General features: G+C 34.6%; 3 protein-coding genes across 8 annotated transcripts; 2 read left to right on the plus strand and 1 right to left on the minus strand.

Annotated features, from left to right (window-relative positions):
* The first annotated feature begins 3195 nt into the window (after positions 1–3195).
* LOC101221076 lies at positions 3196–4591 on the plus strand. The gene is made up of 2 exons (XM_011658719.2): positions 3196–3426; positions 3526–4591. The coding sequence occupies exons 1-2, from the start codon at positions 3373–3375 to the stop codon at positions 4231–4233; spliced, it is 762 nt and encodes a 253-aa protein (XP_011657021.1). The 5' UTR covers positions 3196–3372; the 3' UTR covers positions 4234–4591.
* A 253-nt stretch (positions 4592–4844) lies between these two features.
* Positions 4845–12762, minus strand: LOC101213447 (DNA ligase 1). The gene is made up of 17 exons (XM_004145770.3): positions 11745–12762; positions 11351–11467; positions 10830–10931; positions 10606–10722; positions 10137–10367; positions 9958–10052; positions 9524–9611; positions 8905–9036; positions 8246–8358; positions 7528–7629; positions 7380–7441; positions 7118–7189; positions 6934–7007; positions 6789–6845; positions 6347–6424; positions 6156–6233; positions 4845–5752 (listed from the first exon to the last, which is right to left on the minus strand). Exons 1-17 carry the CDS (start codon positions 12561–12563, stop codon positions 5684–5686), a joined length of 2406 nt encoding a protein of 801 aa, XP_004145818.1. The 5' UTR covers positions 12564–12762; the 3' UTR covers positions 4845–5683.
* A 3788-nt stretch (positions 12763–16550) lies between these two features.
* On the plus strand, positions 16551–21563 carry LOC101221316 (protein UPSTREAM OF FLC). 6 transcript variants are annotated; one of them, XM_011658725.2, is made up of 7 exons: positions 16551–16779; positions 17852–18135; positions 18221–18290; positions 18447–18568; positions 18738–19614; positions 20582–20881; positions 20988–21563. In XM_011658725.2, the coding sequence occupies exons 2-7, from the start codon at positions 17946–17948 to the stop codon at positions 21058–21060; spliced, it is 1632 nt and encodes a 543-aa protein (XP_011657027.1). In that variant the 5' UTR covers positions 16551–16779; positions 17852–17945; the 3' UTR covers positions 21061–21563. The 6 variants fall into 6 exon arrangements, with proteins under 6 accessions (XP_011657027.1, XP_011657028.1, XP_011657029.1 ...); XM_011658726.2 differs by lacking the exon at positions 16551–16779 and adding an exon at positions 17204–17434; XM_011658727.2 differs by lacking the exon at positions 16551–16779 and adding an exon at positions 17461–17597.
* The last annotated feature ends 597 nt before the right edge of the window (positions 21564–22160 follow it).

Consider the following 22160-nt stretch of genomic DNA (forward strand, 5'->3'; position numbering starts at 1 on the left):
CAACACACTCAACACCTTGAGGGCAATTCATTCCAAAGCATGAGTATCACAATTTTGCTATATTTTGAAACAATTTGAATTTTTTTTATTACATAGTTCAATTAACTAGAAAATGAATACACAACTTGTTTTCGACCAAATGACTTTTCAATCTCCATGTCTATTCCAATTATTTAAGGGGAAATTTTTCATATATTGTACACAAATTTGAATAAATATATACAAAGAAATGTAAGAAGAATAATTAGATTGGGTATCTAAGTTTTGTAGATAACTAATAGGCTAATAGTTAGGGTCCCACTTTAATAAACAAAATTATCATTAGGGATCTTTTTTTGCATATATTGTTCATCATGCTCTTCATATTGTAACTAAATTTGAAAAAACAAAATTCATCATTTAAAATACTTCATTTCAAAAAGCAATAATAATTATAACCAATAATGAAAATATTTTATCACAACACCACAAAACATCCTACATTTCATATGAATTGTGCTCTATATATATCCTTAGTTAAATATGTTTGAAACTAAAGCAAAATTGATCGTCTTTTTTTTTAAAGCATGAGGTTTATGGTGGGTGTTGAAAAAACAAATGTCAATCATTGTTATATCGTATCGAACAACTGTCTTGGAAGCAAAATTCGACGGAATCTTGATATTAAATTACATATATCGGTTGCTTTTGATTAAGGTTAACACAAATTTTTCACTTTTCAATTCATGTGTGCACTCTTTGCATTAAAGAATGAAAATATATACGTAGATTTAATTTTATATTTACAAGGGTCAATGTACTAAAATGTATCATTATAACCATAAAACAAGGGTTCTTATTGAAAATGATTTAAAATCTATTTTTGGAATACCAAACTCATTTCAATCCATTGGTTTTCAATCCAATCATATCGTCTACAGTTTTATGCTACATATGATTTTGGTTGGATCGTGGATGTTCATGCATTTCAATACTCTTCTAATTTTGAGTACAACTTTTATATGATAATTTAAAAAGAGATTCGGAGAGAGGTGTTGTTGGTGATTTCTCACAAGACAAAGACTTTTATATTTCATTTGTAATTGGAACTGCAATGGAAAGTGTTATAAGAAGGTCTCAATCTCAAACATCACCTTTTCTTCCCTTTAGGAAAAAAAAAATGTAGGTGGGAAAGTTTGGTTACCAGCTTCTTTCTCTGACCACTCAAAGTTGCTCTCTTCTTGACTTTCTCTCTCTAAAAACCACATATATTTTCAATTCACAAATGACAATGAAAGCTCTAATTAATCTCTCAAACTTTGTGGGGTTTTCCCATTTTTTCTTAGTCTTCACTCACTATCTCCCATTGCACATGGCTTTGCATTACCCTCCCTTATATTTAGTCAGAAATGGATGCATCAAAAATATCCCACATGCACCCTTTATATATATATATATATATATATATATATATATATATTTTAATTTAACTAAAAGATTGTAAATAATATATTAATCGGAGTATATATATCCTCAAATATAAATTTCAGTGTCAAATTCAAAAGTGTTTAAATCAAACTGCAATTATATATATATATAACTCAAAGTAAAAGGGTTAGGCATGAACGTTACATTCATTGAAATAATAATGATACATTAGAGAAGCAATAGCTATATTTAACATTTAATGATTTGACTCTAAATATTGAAAATTTGAATAATAAATCAATGTTAAAAGGTGAGTGAGATTAGATTAAATAAAATAAAATTAGAAGAGAAATGAAAGGGTGATGGGTGTGCACACAGTGCAATATATTGCATGGAAGACCGGTGGTTTGGTCGATTATTCAAAAGGAAAGAAAATTTTAATTAACTTTTTGTGTTCAAATAAAAACAAAAAATCTCTTGAAATTCTAAGAAAAAGTTAAAGAATCTTTACCTAATATTAGCTTTCAATTCTTTACATTATACGACTTCCTGTTTAAAGTTGTTGTGCAATGGCCCAAAACCAAAATTATTATTATTATTAACTAAATAATAACCATTTGTACTTTTTTTAAAAAAAAAAATAAACTTATAACATTTTAAATGGTTTTATATTAAATTATAAATTTAACTTTTGAATCTATTGAGCCTAAATTTAATCTCCAAAATTTGACCTATTCAATTTTCAGAAAAAAAAAAAAATACAATCAAAGAAATTATGAGATGGAGGCATAGTTGCCTTATCCATTAAATTAATTTGGTTACGTAAATATATACTCTTTTAGATTTATAGTAAGAATTTTTATTGCAAGATTTACGGTATAATTAATTATAAAAGGATTAAGATTTGCCGTTACTATAAATATATGATATGGTCAAAGATTGAAAATGAAAAATTATTGCATGGAAAGAGAGTTTGTCTTTGTATACAATTGGTCATTAGGGATTGTGAATATGTACAAAATTAGAGTTTGATAAATTACCCAAACAATTACATTTTTTTTTTTTTTTTTTTGTCTTTCCTAATTAGAATTTAGAGTACCAACCATAGAGAAATATCATTAAACAAAAATACTTAACTTCGAAATAATTCATGACCGTGGCGTTGAATTTTTGCAAAGTATTAAATTTGGTCTCACTTTTAAAAGATAAAAAAAAAAATAGATTTTAGAGTTTTCTACATATATATATATTTTTATTAATATTCTGTTATTTTTAGTAGTGAGAGATTTTTGTGGAAAGTTTTTATCTTTTTTCCACTCTTACTTCCTTCTTTTCAAATTACATGAAAAAAATGAAAATGAAAACAAAACAAACAAAAAAAACATTAAATGAAAGAAGATAAATAAAAACAAGCTCAGCTGGATTTATTATGAAGCAGGCAGCCCACGTGTAAGAAAATTCAAAGATTAGATTTGAAGAAGAAAGAAAGAAATTATGTAATTAACACAACAAAATTAATAATAATTATTGATTAGAAGGTTTTGGGTATTTCTGATGGGTCCTTGTGTGGTTATACTCGTTCAAGTTGCAGTAAAAAGCAGAGTCATAATCAACTAAAGGTTTTAACATCGTAATTGAGATTAAAACATAGATAGATCAGCTTTTTTTTTCATTCCCAAACTCTCTAATTGGCAATTACTTATATATGGAATTTGTTAACAGATCTTTGTAGGATTCTTTGTGTATGAATCATAGGATGTTAGGAATTGGCTTCTGTTAGGTTCTTGGCGGTTTCTGCTTTTTCTTCTTCACAAAAAGCAACAAATCTGTCAAAAGAAAACAGTGTCATTATATACATTTCTTATAAGAACTTCAACAACTGCCAGTCTGAAACCACATCTCTCTCTCTCTCTCTCTCTCTCTCTCTCTCTACTTTTTCTTCTCTCAAATTTTTGGAGTTCAGTTATGGAAAACCAACGTAGTGCTCTTCTGGGTTGGGCTTACTTTTTCCAAGGAAAGGTAAAAAAGCTTCTTCTTTTGTCACTATTTGTTAGAATTTGGCTTCTGGGTTTGTTTCCAATTGTCATTTCTTAGGTGGTTGTGTGTGCTTTGAAACAGAATATTGAAGAATTGAGGCATTCGCTTTTCTGCGCGACTCTCGAGTTGGAACAAACGAGAGTTGCAGTTCAAGAGGAGCTAAGAAAGAGAGATGAACAGTTAATTCATCTCAAGGATCTTTTCAGCAAAGCCATTAGAGAGAGAGATGAAGCTAATGAAAAGTTTCAGAAGTTACTCATTGAGAAGCTTTTACTACAGCGGCAGCAACAGCAGCAAAGAACTGACCCTCATTCAGGAATTTCCAGCATTGAAGATGAACCAAAGAAAGGGATTGATTCTATCAATGGCTTTTCCTTGTCAGATTGTGAAGAAAGCATTGTCTCATCTCCTGCCATTGACCCAATTCCGCCACCACAGTTTCCTCCAACTATACCGCCACCGCACATCGAGGTGGAATTGGTTCCAGAGAAGCCATTGCCTGAAAAAGGCAAGCTCTTGGAAGCAGTGATGAAAGCAGGTCCTTTGCTTCAGACTCTACTTGTGGCTGGACCTCTGCCTGAGTGGAGACATCCACCACCACCACTTGAATCATTCGAAATCCCGCCGGTGACAATTCCATCGACACCTCCGTCGCACATGCTCCGAGATTCTCCAGTTACCTTCAACGGCAGTAGCCACATTACCAATTGTGGAAACAGGAAAAGGGCTTTCTTGGAAGGCTCTGATTCTCCAACAGAGACAAAGTGTCAAAGGCTTGCTCCTTGCTGACAACTACAAAAACAAAGGACAGCAAAAAAACATAAGCATAGTCTAATATTAGTAAAGAGCTAATTAAGATGAAAAAAGAATTGGGTTAGTGGCTGATTTTAGTGGTTGTACAGAGGTTTATGTTATAGGTAAGAAACTCTCTCTTTCTAGGTATGAGGAAGCTACAACAGAGGAAGTCTCCCTCTACTTTCCCCCTTTCTGTCATCACTCTGACTGAGTTGCCTAGAGTGAAGTTTTTATGGCCACCCTTTTACTTCACACTCATCTTTTTCTTTTTCAAACTCCTGAGAAACGGAGTCGAATTTTTCCAGAATTGTTTTTAGCTATATTCTATTCCAATTCTGAGACGTCTCCTGTCTGATTTGCCTCTCTAAAATTTCAGCAAAAACACAATATAACAAACTCACCAAACAAAGTCTGTTGGCAAAAGTGTCGCAGGTTCAATTATAATAACCATTATCAATAATTTGCTGGTTTATGTATCTCACGATCAACTTCAATATTACCTGTGCCTAACAAGTATATCTAAATACATTAGAGGTCAATAAACATAGAATCTGATCTTTGGGACTACCTTGAGAAATGAGAGTAAGGTGCGGGGGTTCATATAATAAAAAGAAATTTTACGTTTTTATTACAATGGTATGAAGAACAAATCTAGAGAGTTTCGTCCATTTCCAAATGCAGACAAGGAAGATATAAAATTTACTCCGAAATCTTTGCCAATTAACCTCAAAATTGCTATACAAGAAACAAAACAGCCCATTTCAGCACAACCCATGTGAAAGCAGAGCCCTGTTTCTACCCCAGTCAACAAGGAAGACTAAACAGTATACATAGCTTGGCCTCTGATCGTGACTGCTTTGATCAAACATTCAGACCGGAAAACACTTAGGTTCTTTGGTTATCGCTTCAGTCCGAGCTTCTTGAAGTCGAGAGCACATGTAGACGAAAGTCCAGGCTCATCATGGAAAGGCCTAAAATCCAAAGATAACCTTGAGATGATATTATTACAAGGATGATCTCAACACTCATCTATTTGCAATTGTAGTGTCCCCTAGAAAGAAACATAATATACCACTCAACGATTAAAGGTGATACAAGAAACAGCTCATGTAATATTAAAAGTTATATAATGTACAAATGTCAAGAAATTCATTTCACATTTTTGTCTACATTTTTAAAGATGATTTCAGAACAGATGTGGGCCCATGAAGCTCTTAGCTCAACAGCAGGAAAACATTTTATGCTATTACAAGGAATATCGAGATCGGCTAAGCTAAAATCATCGGTTGAACCTGAAGCATATCCCCCAAGGCCCAAGCAGACATGACATGTGCCATGGCACCATGACCAGAGTCACCAGACAATGTAATTTGCCATTTGCCAATAATTATCCGGTTGAAAACCGACCGAGCAACGCTTTTAGAAAGAGTTAAAACTTCAATACTTAGTCGTCTCCATTGTCATCTTGATTGTTCTGGTGGTTGTGTTTCTGAGCATTATACATGTCGGCAACCTAATTTCAAAGAAGGAATTTGAGTTAGAAGTATTACACAAGAACAGTATTGAAAAATTCATGGAACTAAAGCATATACTCCTTAGAGACTGAAAAGAATTATAGATATGTTTTAAATATTTGGGATGCTTCAGTTTTCCTCTGGCTTGGAGATCTTGATTTTTCCTTTTTCCTTTTTTTCCCCAACCGTTCGTTTACTGTCACTTGGACCACTAGATAAGCTCTTTTTTTTTTTTAATTTCCTTAGTTTTCTGAGAGGTTTTCTCCTTTCTACCCTTACGAGTTACTTGCCCTTTCCTCCCACCAATCCCATCCATGCACCTTTTGCTCTTTTAGTTGGTTATTTCATCCATTGATAATTGTATCAAAGAAAGCATGAACGAGGGTATGCAATAAGATTTACCTGCTCTGATGATGAGGCTTCCTCTGGATTTTTGTCTTCCCTCACACGAACAAGACGTGGAAATCGGAGAGAAATTCCCTTCAAACAGAAAATTAGAAAATCATGAATGGCTAAGAAAAAAGGGTCAAAAGAAAGAATTGAAGAATAATGAGGGAGAAAATTGCAAAGAGAAACTTGCGCATGGATACAACCTTGTCAGAGTCCACAATGCCGACTCCTGCACGATGAACTGGGCTAATAGTCAAGTCTGCAGCTTTAACCTCCCAAACCTGAAAGAGGATCATTAGGAAAGGATAAATAAGAAGAGAACTCCAGTGGCATTCAACTTCAACCATGCAAGTCCCAACTGAATTTGTTGACTCTAAGATATCTTTCAAAAGTCCTTTTAGTTCTTTCCATGTTATTTTCAGAATTCTCTTGTTGCAAAGAGGGAGAGGGTGCAACAAATACCTTAAATTCACGACAGGCACAATACCAAAAAGGGGGGTACGAAAACTCTGCACCACCCTCAAATACCACCCATTGAAGGGGAATGAATTTTCAACCCAAACATACAGCATGATCTCAAGTGGAATCAGGCAACAGTAGTAAGAAGAGAGTCAAAAATGAGATTTCAGGAAAGAACATTATTACCTCAGTTGGCTCAAACCAAACATCTGGATTGATTGTATCTCCATACCGATAATATGACTAAAATTGACAAGAAAATTTTTAATTAAAAAGTAGAATCGTATGGAAAACCCCATTATTCAAATATAATAGGACTTAAAGGGCAGACCTTTGGTTCAGGGATGACTTTAGAACGGAGACTAGCAGAACGTTCCTCAAGCATTGCTTCAGAAAACCCAGTTCCTATGGATCATCCAAACTTAATATTAGATAGCTGAAAATAAAAAAATAAAAATAAACAAGCACTGACGGCTTCAATGGAACAACAAAGTTAAAGCATTCCTTATCCTTACCTATCTTACAAATACTTTGAAATTCTTCATTGTCATTATCATAACAGGCAAGGAGAAATGCACCATAGACACCTAGAAATGTATACAGGGGGATTATGCCAGAATAACAGACGTTCATATATGCACGAGTCCACAAAATATACATACTTGTACGCCTATAGCTTTCACAGGAAGAGAGCCATTTCATTTTAACTAATTAAGAGTCATATGGAATTAATGGGAGTATATGCTAAAACTGCTTTCTAATTAGAGTTATTAGTACCTGTACGTTTCCCACGGCCATGGAAGGCAGCAATCGGTACCAGATCAAGTGAATCCCCTATGCTGCAGTGTACAGGCATGCATAGGCATCCATAAAGCTCGATTGTGATTATCACACAACATTTATACACAGTACATGAAGTCCATACCTGTCTATGTAATCCTTCTTCAGTTTTAGCCAGTTATGAGACCTCTTGGAAGGCTCATAAGTGGCATCCCGGTTCAGTGTTTTGATGATTAAACCCTCACAGCTGCAAACTAAGATAATTAATAGAACTCGAGAAGGATAAAATAAACAACAAGAAAACAAGAGAAAACACAATAACATAAAGTTAAAGTTACGAAGCAAATACAAATGTTCAGTGTGGGAAATTTGAGAAGTAAAACACTCAAAAATTACAGCAGGAATAATCACCCCTGCACTCAAACAGCAAATCAAAGTCTCACAGTATTAAATATTTGCCACTGTAACTATTTCCTTATATAGTTTTGTTTTCCTTAACTATTCCCTAGGCATTTAACTCCCGTATTGAAAGTTTTCCTTATTTAAAATTCTCACAACAAGAATCTCCATTGTATATAGCAGTAAACGGTACGGTAATGACTGCCTGGACCTTTTCATTTCCTCCACTCATATTTCCCATTTGGCAATTAAAAACTCCAATAAGAAAGAGAGCGGTACTGCATTTTTGTAATTCAACTGATCTGAATTTCTTGACAATGCACGGTAATTTTAGCTTGAAATAATGTAGCCACTTATCACTGATGTTTCAGTTTTTGAGATCATGGTCCACTATACAGCAGAATGACATTTACATAAAGTACTATACACCTAGTGGACCAGTCGACCAGGAAAAGGGAACACACCTTTGATCAACCGATGCATCAAGGAACTTTTGTATTTCCTCAAGATCATTTGTTATTATTGCTGTGGCAAATTGAAAATATCCAGATTCTTCAATAAATGAATTGTAGAGAAGCTGCAAAGTACAAAACCTGAGATATAAATGATACAGCCATTTGCAGAGACCAACACAAAACATGTTAAAGCAAAAGGAACATCTCATAATCTCAAAGCCGTTTTGTGATACAACTTAGATTGCAATATTGGAGTTTTAGACAAAGCCGAACCTCTCTACAAGAGAGCAACATGCATCCATTAGTTAATCAAATCATTCATGTTCCAAAAGTATTATTCCAGAATCCAAACAAAGATAATGTTGAACGCTAAAACCATGTGAGGCTAGATAAAGTGGTGAAAATTCCATATGACAAGAGATGGTACTTAAGTCATCAAAATCAATCCTTAATATCCTTAGTAAAAAAAATCATGAACAAATATAAAACACAGCAAAGCTGAAATGTTGCTAATCATCAATCTAAACCGTGAAACACGCACGCATGCATACAAGAAGGAACAAGAGAGAACATTTGTGACCATCAATAGAAGTTGGACAGCATGCATGCCTGCACACACGCAAGGAAGGGAAGAAATCTGAAACTGACAAAAATAGCAAAAATTTTACCTCTCGACGAACATTAAGTTCTCTTTGGATAAGTGGTTGACCATCAAGATAGAGTAAATCAAAAGCAAATACACACACTTCAACCTTAATATCACTCACAGCCACATTCTTACGAGCTCGAGTACTCAGAATCTGTCACAAAGTTCAGAGGTCAGTGTTACACCCTAATCTATAGAAGGTAAAGATTATAGAAAGAAAATAATGTGATGAGAAGAAGATATCTACTAAAAGTAGTTTTAAAATAGTTCTCCTCGGGATAAAATTTTGAGATGGCTGGTTGTGGTGAAACTTAAAGTGAAAAGAAAACCAAAATTAAATAAAAATAAAAAAATGGCAAGTTTCCAGAGAAAGAGGATGATGAATGTGTTAGAAGCATCTATATTTTAGTAGCAAAGAAAGTGCTTTCGGACATTCTTGCACAATCGTTTCAATCATCTCAAGTTCTGGTAGTTTCATGTGATCTTAATCCAATTTTTATGGCATAACAGGCAATGGCCACAGAGATATTCAAAAACCAAAAATAGATACTAAAAACGGACCACTCCATATTTAAGATTAGAAAAACAACCAAAGACAAGCATATTCCGCCGTACAAGAACAACCCAATAACATACTGTACCTGAAAGGGTAGAATCTTTTGTTTTCCACGATCATAAGCAACAAGTTCACAATCCAAAATAAATGATCTTACAGATGGTTTCTTTATCCTGAAATACGCAGTAAATTCAAATTTTAATGGAATGCTCTAATAAAAAATGAAACGTTTTGCAAAGCATAATGAATGCAGAAATGGGTGGTTGGAGATTCAAGAACAAAGTATTGCGCAACATATCTGACTTTCTGTAACTGGTTTCAACCAAAAAACAAAACAAAACAATGAAGGATGAAATCGGAAAACACACCAAAGCGAGCCTTCAAGAGTTTCATTCAGCATTTCAAAGAAGAATAGGAAGCCTAAAACATATTATGTCTAAGTTCTAAACTGGAATCAGACATAAAAAGCCATTTGACTCATATAATTAAAAATGAACTGAAACTGCCAAGTCAGTCTACCTTGATACTGTGAGAACAACATCAGGGAACTTTCCTGTGTTTCGTTCAGCATTTCGACTATATATCTCAACTGAACCATCTTCCATGTAATGTATCTGCATAGTGAAAGAGAAGACATTCCATATGAATATGTAAGTAGCAGCAGAAAACCAAATTTCTCAAGTTGTTCGTTCACTCACCTGGGCACGCTCCCCATCATATTTGTATTCACAAGTAAATTCCAAACCCTGGAATTTATTTAAGATCTCAGACACTCCTTTTGTTGGTTTTGCCAGCATGGGTCCAATTGGAATTCCCGGTGTAAAGTTGCATGTTTTTGAAAGATTCCACACACCACCACTAAGAAGGGCAGGAACAAGTTTGTCATAAACTGGAAGTATAGAATACACCTGCTTTACAATCTTAGAAGCCTGATGCAAACATAACGTTAGAACCTTCCAAATGATAAGAGAATATCATAGAGCACAGAAAATGGTGCTATGCAAGTAAAACAGAAGCCAAGCCAAGCTGTGTAGGTGTAGTTGAAAACATGATACTTTAATGATAATAGTTTAGAGTCTCAGAATAAAAATAATGAAATTGTCCAAAAAGATCGTAGTGATAAAATGAAAGGATTTGTTCCCATAGACAAGGACTATGTGAACTCACCTCTTCTAGAGGGGATTGAATATTCGGAGGTGGTGTTGAGTGCTTTTCAGAATATACAGCTGCTTGTCCTAATGCAGCTAAAAGAGTCTGCTCAGCAAGTCCAATTCGCAATTTTGTCTGCATGATACATGGCAAAAATTGGCAATAGAGAAAAGGAACAAAACATCACTTTTTAATGAAAAAAAAAGGCGGCGTTATTAATTCTAAGAAAGCTGAGACATAACCTGCAGCAATCTAATCAGATATAAAGGTTCACAGTCAGTGGCAGCAACAAGCAGTGACTTGATATGATTCTTTTTCTTCTCCTGACTATCCTTGCCAGATTCCTGAGAACAATTCAAACAGGTTGAAAAGAAAATCTTTTAGAAAAAATGACTTTGAGGCCATAAATTTACAGCGCACAAAATGTATAGTAATTGAAATCATTTTGCAATGCGATAATATTACAAAACAACAAGATTGAGATAATATTAGAAAAAAATGCTTAGTTTTTTAACGTAGGAAAAAGCTGAATTTACTAGATGGTAACTCCACACCATATAGTAATAGTTCGCAGTCAAACTTTTTTCAATTTTATAGAAACAACTGCTTTCATTGACAAACAATGAAAGAATACAAGGACGTCAAAAAAGACAAGCCCCAAAAGGGATCTCCACTAAATAAAGGATTTCCAACGAGGTCAAACTAACCACAACCTAGTTTACTGGTTATACAATAAGCAATTCAAATCACAAGCCTAACACACCTTAGCAATCAGTCGAAATGTGTCAAATACTTTGGTAACAGTTAAAGCATCGGGCTTTCGCATCATAGATTGAGATGAACGGCTAGCTTTAGCAACAAGACCCAAATCTCCCAATTCCTGTCAAACAACTGACACATTAAAATATAAAATGTTTGTCGTTCAAATAGCACACAACTACAAACTTCTAATACACTGGGAAACAATGAATTGTCTCATTCTTGAGACCCTTTGAAAACATTTTAATTCTGATCAAAGAAAAGAGAAAATAAAGATAGAGACTTTATCATCCATTCTTTTTCAATTACAAACTCTGCAAAGCACGTTACGATGAAAATAAATCCAATAATATGAATACGTAATAAATTTGGAGGACGAAACTCAAAAGCCCCCTTACCTTGTACTGCTTTTTGACCTGTGCCTCTGTCCTCCCAAATGCCTCAGAAAGAGCTTTGATAATAGAAGCATCCCCAATCCCCAACTCAAGCCCTTCATGAGCTGGAGCAATCTTATTCGCCAAAAGATAAACAGTGGCTACCAAGTCGTCGGGTGTAGTATCCATGACGGTCCTCAGCATGTTGCAGACTATATCAGTGATAGTAATCCTACTGGACTCCTCCGAAATCATATCGAACCCCAAACACAGAAACAAAAAGGGAACACGTTCACCCTCTTTCCAACATGCGACATTCTTCGAGTTGAAATCCTTAGCCTTCTTTTTCAACTCTGCAGTAGAGCTCTTCAATTTCGCTGTTCTTTCTTGAACACTAGACGCACAAGTCTTGTTCCCAAATGGCCCAATCTTGGCTCCAACACCGCCATCATTATCCTGACGCAATTTGGTTTCTCCCAAATCGACACCATCCAAATGAGTACCTCCATGATCGTCCAAATTTGAAACTGAACTGCCGCACTGCGATTCAACAGGCGGCGTTGACTCAAGAGCAAGGAAAGAGCTAGGTTTCAGAGGAGAATCTAAAGAATCAAGGGCTTTACGCTTCTTGGGAGAAGAATTAGCAGGCTTCTTCTTGGCAGCGGCACGAGCACCAGACATGAGAGCATCGAAGGCGGAAGGACGAGAAGACATTGGTGAAACAAAATTATGAGATATGGGTTTGAAAGAGAAGGAAGAATTGTTGGAGAAAATGAGTTTCTTGAATTGGGGATGAGGCAATGTGATGGGACGTAGATAGAAACATGAACGCAGAGAAAGCATCAAATTGCAGGTATCGAAAAGTAGAAGAAAGGTTTCAACAAAGAGGAGAGCAAAGCAATAGCGGAAGAAATGAAAGAACTGAGAAATGGCGGGAAGGGTTTTGGGTTTTGGGTTTTCATTCGCGTTTTTGTTTCTTCAGTTGAACGGTGTCGGAATCGAATCGATGCTTGCTTATTCCGATACTGCCAGAGTGCAGATGATGGGCCGTAAATGGGCCTGCCTTTTATACGAGCTCTTCTTCTCCCAGAATTTGGGCTCAAATTAGTTTAGGGTCCACTAAATAATTTAGAGCAATAATTTGGAAGAGAAGCGAACGGAGATTCCTTACCGACGACGATGGATGGTGGAGGAGGGAGCAACGGCGCCCGAGGAAAGGGTGGCGGCCATGGACGACGGAAGGAGGGGTTGTTTGCAGTTTGCACGGCCAGAAAACTGAAGTAATAGTCAAAGCCAAGTTTTTCCTCTTTCTCCTCTTCAAATTCCAAATATTTTTAATCTTCTCAAACCTTTTATCAAAAAATTATATTCTTCAAATTAATTAAATTTTGATTGCAACCCTTCCAACTAAAATAATAAAATACAACAATCAATTATCTCAGCAATTTCAATTAACCCCACTTAACTTCAATTTATTCAAATTGGAATTTAATTTTCGTTTCTAAATATTTTGTCACAAAAGCTCAAATAATTGAGTTGTGAAGAAAATCGATGCAGCAAAGCAGAGATTTTCGGGTGTGAGTGTGACTTACTTTCCACTGAATGTAATCTTCCTCTTATTTGTATATCTAACCTTTTTATTTATTGGGTCGACTTTGACATGGATTAAGGTCGAGCCTCGTAGCCAACTCTCACCTTCTAGTATTGTTTTACTTTAAGCTTTATTGTGTCACTCATTGTTTCATTGTCACTACATCTCAAAGTGGTATGTAAAACATGAGAACATAAAAAGAAAAGAATGTGTGGTAAGTATATCTCATGTTAATTTAACGTTATTGATCAAACATATCTTAAAATTAATATATACAAGTAAATGCAACCCAACATGAATTTAAACAGTTAATTAAAATTATGCCTTGACAGAATGATAAAAGAAAGCTATTATTTTAAGAAGAAAAAAAACAAGATCACACACACCTATACACACATAACAAATATTTTTCATCATCAATGCCAAGGACATAATCATGAAGAAGGCAAGAGCACGTACTTATTCGACCAAATATTGACTCCACTTTAACAAAGCTAGCAAAATATGGCATCGCAAGTGAACACTAAGCATGCATGTATGCATGATGGGTAGTTCTAAAATCAAAATATTGTAATTATAACTAAAATCTAAAGTTTAGTGAGTGCTTTGCTTTTGCCCCAAGTTGTAAAAGAAAAAATATGAAACAATTACAGCAAAAAAGCTCATTCACCAATAAATTAAAAAGGTATCTTGTTATTATTTTCTCAATTGCTTATCCATATATTAATTATCAACTCAATCTTACATGTTAAACAGGCTTATGAGAATTTTATATATTTAACAAAAAAAAAAAAAAAACCACATATATACACTTTTTAGGGTTTAGGGTCTTTACAATCTCTTGATAAAAAATACACCAATATTTAAAGAAACAGAACCAAATAAAAAGTAAACTCTCCAAGCTGTCAAACGAATAATTAGAATTTAGAATGTACTAAAAAACAATATCTAAAACAAATAATTGTAATATTTATATATATATATATATAAAACAAAGAGTAAAATGATTAGCTACGAGTTGCCCCAACTGTGGGGTGCAAAAGAAAAACAAGGAATAAGAATATAACATATGTATGTATTTTAAAGTACTTTTTAAATAACTTTGTTGTTGTCTTTCCAATAACAAATGATTTTGTTTTAAAGAAATCAAATAAAATGTTACTATTTGAACTAGTTTGCTAATCTATAGATTAATTAGTTCTCACGTATGTATGTATCTCTCTATATACATATTAAAGGACGTTTCAATAAAAATCTCTTTAATCAAAGCCTCAAAGAGTCTAACTTTTAAAATAATTTATCATAGTTATGACTTTAGAAAAACCGAGTTCAGTTATAAAATAGATAAACTAATTCTATTGTTTAATAATATAAAAATACTAAATTATTATTATTCCAATAAATAATAATAATAAAAAGAGTAGATTATCATTTTAATTGTTTATATATATACACATAATTTATAATTCACTATAATACAATTACATTAAAATATATATAGTTTTAACTTTTTTTATTGTTATTATCATTCTTTGTTTTTAAATAATCGTTATAAAAATTTGACCCAATCAAAATATGAAATAAATGTAAAAAATGAATTACCGAAATGATAAATTGGTAAGTAAAAATAATATTATTTAGATTGCAAAAACAAGAGGAATATTTGTGTAAGAGCATAAAGCTACAGAATCAAAGCTTTAATTGGTTGTTAGTTAAAGATTGTCCGTTATCTAGAGAGCATATATGGACCGCGACCATGTTTATGTAGCCCTTCAACAACCCTATTATTTATGGGTTTTTACCCTAAAACACCAACTTATGTTTTCTATACGCCCCTGACTTTGCTTACTTTGGCACTTTCCCACCATTAATCACTACTGACCATAATGCTTCTATTTAGTTTGTTTTACAAATGCTTCCATCCGTATGTAATTGTTATTTTTCTAACCGGCTTTTAAGTAGTGATAAGGAACGAGCTGATAAATATTGCATCAAATATTAAAAATTTGTCAAAATGAACGTAACTTAATTGTATTATCAATTTTGAAGTTAAAATTTAGATTTTCCTTTTCTTTCTAATGGTTAAAAAATGTTTAATAATTTACGAGTGTGAATCGAGTATATTCTATAGGGTAATTATGAAAAATGATTGTTACAGTGGAAAATAAACAACCCTTCATGAATATTTGCCTCACCTTATTAAATTATATTTATTTTTCAACAATAGAGGAATATTTAACGAGGGTGATTAGATTAATCATTCTTTTGAATGTTAATCAATGATAAATTCTTTTGAATGTTAATCAATGATAAGGGATAGTTACTACCTACTAATCAATGATAGTGCTAATAAAAAAAATTAATTTTAAAATTCAATTTTAAGGGATAAGTACCCCTAATCTTTTTTTTAATTTACAATTTATTAATTTAAAATAATAATTGTCGAACTCAATTGCTCATCTAATCAAAACGTGTCATGTGATGCATATGGTGTAACTCAATTTTATTACAATAGATCAGATCAATTCTAAGTAGTAAATCTATTTAAAAATATATTAAATTATGTCCGAACCTAAAAGTTTGGATTCAAATCAATTGAAATGTCGCTTTCTTTTGATCCTTTCGAATATATAACCATATAAATTAAAATTCATATAATTTTATAAAGTGGTTTTTTCAAGAAATTGAATATGGATTGTTGATAAGAAAACTCATTCAAAATTCAAAGTGAAGTATTGTCGTTTGTGTATTACTGTGAAACGATTATTATACAAGATCTTCAATTTCTTTTATGAACTATTAATATTTGATAAAAAAATATTTAGTTAAGGAATTATATTATGATTTGAATATATTATATATTGTCATTTACCAGACACACCTTATATTCCTTTATTTGAAATTCAATTTCAAAATTTGATTTGTATTTATGTGATTGATTAAGTAACTAAATAAGAAATTGGAAATCGAATCTTCGTAAATTGCAATCTAATTGAAAAATAACCGATGCAATATTTATGGTTTCGATGGTTCATAGGCCACCAACATTTACAAGAAAAAATATATGAAATACTAAATAAAGTTGGATCAAATAGAAAGTTTAAAGAACTTAACTTTAGAGGTTTGATTCAATTAGTAAACAAAAAGCGTTTCAGGAAATGGCTAGCTAGAAAATTGAATAGAAGCAGGAAAGTACGCAACAAACACTGAAAATTCAAAGAGAGGAAAATGGGATGACCCACGATTTTGAGCGTATTTAATGAGGCTAATCTACGAGAAGGTTGGTTCCTTGGAGGAAAGGGAGCAACCAAATTCAAGGCGATCGTGCCTCCTGCCGTATCCACCATGTTGTTCATTGCCCTGCCTCTTTCCTGACAATTATTCCATTATGTCCACCAATTGTGTTGGGAAAGCTTTGTTAACACAATTATTCAGTGACTCGACTTGGGCCGCCGCTGCTCCATCTGGGTTTGTTGCTCTGCTTCCCTTTTTTTTTATTTTCGGGCAAAAGTGATGCTCTCAACGTGTTTGTAAAAAGTCCTCTTCATATTTCACAATGTTTTTTTTTTAAAATGATTTTCGAGCAAAATGGATGCTGTCTACTTTTTGAATCATTTGATTTGGCATTGCAAGTTTTTCAGATTCAAGTGTTTTGGGGTCTTTTACCTGTATTTTGTTGGTTTCATAGAATCCATCCAAAGTACATCCATACCCATATGATTATTTTTTTAAAGCATTCCATAAAAAACTCATCATTTTCTTTCGGGATCCAAAGGTAGAAACAAAACAAGTATAATTTAAAAGTGTACTTAGCGCAACGGAGTTGAATTTTAACACTCTCAACAGTCAACTACTCCTGTAATAGTTTTGACGGTGGTGGAGTGAAGTAGACTGGTTGTTTCAAGTTTAAATTTTTACCGACAGTACAGTAGGCGTCAAGGAGAAGTCCAAAGCTACTGGACATTTGTACAGAAAAAATAATAGATTTTTGTATATACATATATTTTCCCAAGGCGGTTGAGATTTAAGAAGAGACAACTAGGCAAGGTAAGCTAGCTACCTAATGGCGTTCCACAGAATCAGCCAAAAAAGAGAAAGGGAACGTAAAAGAAGAAGCAAAAAGGTAAGACCCCAGAAAATGAGGTGAGGGGTAAGATCTTCTGGTTTCGTTTCCGTCGCGTCCCTCTCAGTCCCATGTCACCACGTCTTTCTCTATCTGTAAAGTCGACGTCTTATATGATCCCAATTTTCTAAGCTGTCTCTGTACCATTGAGCAATAAACGCGGGCGAGCTTTCCTTCTTCTTCCTCCTATTCTCAGTCAATTTTACGCTCTACTTGTTCTCTTGGCATCAAAGATTCTTTTTTATTTCCCTTTATGATTGGCCTCTTTTCACTTTGGCTGCATCTTACTTGGAGTTTGCTCTTTCCTCCGTTCTTAGATCTGGCAATGACATTTTTCAATTTGTTCTGCCATTTGTATTCTTAAAGCCCTCTTCTTCACGCATCCGAGGCTGACTGATCACGACTTGTTTCATACAGGGTTTCTGTGATACTGTTCCAAAGGAAGCTAAAATCTTCAAATCTGCTAGATTGGTAGCCGCTTTGACGAGGGATTGATGAATATTGAGGTGCCATGGAGATGAGAATGAAGAAGTACAACCAACTCAGTCCTGAGAGGGCTAAGGTGTGGACTGAGAAATCGCCCAAATATCAACAGGTTCGGAAGGTGCCTGTAATTTACTATCTATGCAGAAATAGGCAGCTGGAGCATCCTCATTTCATGGAAGTTCCACTCTCATCCTCTGAGGGACTGTACTTGAGAGGTATTGCCAAATCGAAATGTATAAGAATATGTTATGCCCCTCCTCTCCCAATGGATTTATATGCTTTAAAGTAGTTTTTGCCCAGATGTGATTAACAGGCTTAACGTTCTCAGAGGAAGAGGCATGGCTACCTTATACTCTTGGTCTTGTAAGAGGTAAATTATTTATGATCTTAACGTTTGCTTTAGATTCTCTTTGGAGGATGATAAATGTTGGAGAGAAATAATCTGAAAACTCAGATGCTTCAGTTTCTGAAATATTGAAATGTAGCAGCATTCTTATAGTGCAATGTGTTGGGCCTAATTGTGCAGAAGCTACAAGAATGGATTTGTTTGGCATGATCTCTGTGAAGATGACCTAATTCTTCCGGCTCACGGAAATGAGTACGTTCTCAAAGGCTCCGAGCTGTTTGAAGAGTCCACTACTAGTAAAGGTTAGTAAAAAAATTTAAGGTAAAAGGTTTTGAAGACATACATAATCGGGGGTTTAAATTCACATCTGACATAACTTGAGAAACTAAACCGGGAAAGAAACTCACGGATGGTTATTTGGTTCTATTTCTCGTGGTAAAAAAGTATTGAAAGTTAGATATGATCTCGCAGACCATTTCAGCTCCATTGGCAATGTGAATATTCAGCCACTGAAGCAATTACCTGATCCAGCATCTTCCCAGAGTCAGGACGATTCATCATCATCTTCAAGCATGACCGGAAAAGAAATGAAAAATTCTCAAGAAGATGACCTCTCGTTGTCTGTTCTTCGACCTGGTTCATCAAGCATGTCTCCGGATTCTGGAGGTGGAAAAAGTTCATGGGGTGGTTGTCTTAGCTTGACAGAATACAAGGTGTACAAGACTGATGGCTTGTCTGATGCATCGACTCAGACTGAGGAAAATATTAGCAGACCAAAAACACGAGAAACGTGTACAAGGGGAGTTTCAACGGATGATGGTTCCCTAGAACCAGATTGTAACCAGACTCTTAACAATGCGGCTTCAAATCATAAGAAAAACTACGATGCTCCTCAGGATTCAGTTTCTCCACCCACATTGTCCTCTAGTGCTTCCTCCTCAGGTGGGAAGACTGAAACGTTAGAGTCTCTTATCAGAGCTGATGCCAGTAAAATCAACAGTTTTAGGATTCTTGAAGAAGAAGAAATTCGGATGCCAGCCAATGCAAGACTCAAGGCTACAAATGTGTTAATGCAACTTATATCGTGTGGATCAATATCGGTCAAGGATCATAGTTTTGGACTCATTCCATCGTACAAGCCAAGGTTTTCTCACACCAAATTTCCCTCTCCATTATTCTCTACTACAGTGATGTTGGGAGAACTCAACTGCTTGTCTGAGAATCCTAGGATGATGGGCTTGAGGTTGGAAGACAAGGAATATTTCAGTGGTAGCTTGATTGAGACTAAAATGCTGCAAGCGGATGGGCTGACAACTCTAAAACGATCATCTTCATACAATGCTGACAGGTTCTTTTATGTCCATATATTTTACTAATGTTAAATGTTCTAATATCCATAAATTTGAAGCAATTTATTACTTTTATTTGTCTTCAATTCTCCTCAAATACTTTTGCTTTTCATGGCTTATGTGATGACAATGGTCAAGCTTGCTCAATTAAGACAGTGACATAATTGGAGAAAAAGAACTGTTACCGTGATTTTAGTGGACAGCGGACGTAATTGTTCAGTGTAACATGCTGAAGATTAGTTGTTTTGATTGATGGAACCCTTGATCCATGCCTGCGCTATTTTCTGTCAGCTTATTTTCTTTGTCCAGTTGAATAGGATGTTAAAAAAGTACAAAATTCGTATGCTACAATTTTGTGCTGTATAAAGCTTAAAGTTTGAAGAGAGATTATGCAGACTTAGCTAGCCAAGACTGGTGAACCAGCATTTCTGTCATGTTCTTTTACATTTTGAAGTAGTGCATAATAGTGCTTATAGGAGAAAAATTCTCGTGTCTTCTTACTGTTACTTTTTTACCTTGTTTCTCATGTTAATGTTAGTAGATCCTTTGAAGCTTCATCTCTGTTTAATGATTAAGATCTCACTGTTATGGCTGCTTTCACCTGCTTCTCTGCTTCTCTTCTCCCCATAAAATGAAGATTTTGGGACTAATCTAATTGGCTTTAGTTGATCAGAGGACGAATGTGAAAATTACATGGATGTCAAGAACTCACCATCATAGCTTGCCACAATAGAATATGGACCTTTCGTATCTTTCAAATACACGTTTGTACTTCATGTTTTGTGTGTATATGTATGCCAGCAGCTAGATTTGGTTGCCATCATTATATTTTATTTATATCGGTGTCTACTTATTTTGTCTTGTACAATACACATTAAAAGTTAGTTTATGGGATATGCGTGGTTATTTCTTCATAATACTTGCAGTCCCAGTTAGTTTATGACTTACAGTAAGCTAATACTACAGGACATTTAAGCAATTGAATTCAACTGAAGACAAGGATCAGTCAACCTCTAGTCGCTCCAAGTGCATTCCTCGGGCCATTAAAGCTTCTCTAAGCAAGCAGACACGCAACGAGCCAATGAAGTCTCCTTCTTCTGAGAGACCAAGAACTTCTTCTGATGGTGTAACCTCTCAAAACGTAAGCCCTACGACCTCCAATGATAGCAGCAAAAGGATTACAGAGCCTTTCTCCGGAAGGAAACAGTCTAAGAAGCTAGATTCCTTTCGAGAAGAGGAAGAGGATGTGATCAAGATCGAAGAAAGTTGAGTGCAGATTCACAATTTTCTTGATAGATTCTGAAGGTGGCGCTATTTAGCCACCGCTTTGGTGAAATCTTTGTTGACATTTAGTTCAATTCTTTTTTCACAGGCTTGCTTCAGGAGCTCGGGTTATAATCTGGTCGAAATCAACTTGCAATAGCAAGGATGTTGGCAATACTTAGAGCATGTTAGGAACAACCAATGGATGCCTCATCTTTCAGCCAAGTTGAAGTAGCTCGTTCCCTCCAAGATCTTACTTTTGATCAGATCTACATCGAAATTCAATTGATGTTGATAATTTGTTGGTGGGGCCTTGGTGATTCTGTTTATCTCTCGAGTGTAAAAAGGGTGAAAACCAACAGTCTTCAGCTAGAAGAGGGGCGCGCAGTTTGGCCTTGGACCAGGTCAGAGATCTTTTGAGTTGGTTGGCTTTTGCTTGTCAGGTCAGCTAAATATTAAATGATAAAATTGTAACTTTGCTTTAAACTACAGTTACCATCACTTCTTTTGATGATCTCTTTAGCTTTAGAATAGTTTCTGCAGGCAAAATCTGTAACAAAAAAAAGCTAGGGAAGAGTGTCACCCCTTTTAATATATTATTTATAATTATTTACTTCTTTCTCTGGAAGCCTTAAAACAAGTCAACTTAATTCAGTAAAAATGCCTGGAAATGGTTTGAAGGAAATGAGTTGCGAATCCTTTAAAAAACATGGGTTTGCTCTCTTCAAAGCAAGAAGAGACATGAGTCTCCTCAAAAGCCTCATTTGGATTATTTTAAGAGATACCCTTTTAAATGTTTTATCTAGAATGGAGAAATCTGTTCCTTCCTGGAACAAAAGAAACTTGGCTTCACGTGTGAGAAGCCTTGGAAACCGTGAGGGTTTTAGGTCTAAATTTAAGCCCGAGTAGATTTTTCAGCTCTGCCTCTGCTTTGTGTGTCTGTTTGTGTGAATCATGAAAGCTTTTATCTTCTGAATTGAGTAGTGATAGTTGTAATAGGCATTCTGTCCTTTACTGTATTTAAGGCTAAAGTATAAAGGTAAAAAGATGCATTATTTGAACAGAGATTTAAATACAGAATACATAGGGCTCATACAAAGTGTAAAAGACTGGCATGTCAGAATAATGGAAACTGCGTAGACGGTAGAACCTTTTTTAGCTAACACTATATTGTCGTACTGCACTCAAAAAACCTTTTGAATGTTAAAATTTCAAATCTTATGTGTTGTAATTTGAGTTGATTTTCAGCTTCACTCTTCCTGTTATTATTATTTATTTTGCT

The sequence above is a fragment of the Cucumis sativus genome, chromosome 6 (assembly GCF_000004075.3).
Source record: "Cucumis sativus cultivar 9930 chromosome 6, Cucumber_9930_V3, whole genome shotgun sequence".
NCBI lineage: Eukaryota > Viridiplantae > Streptophyta > Magnoliopsida > Cucurbitales > Cucurbitaceae > Cucumis > Cucumis sativus.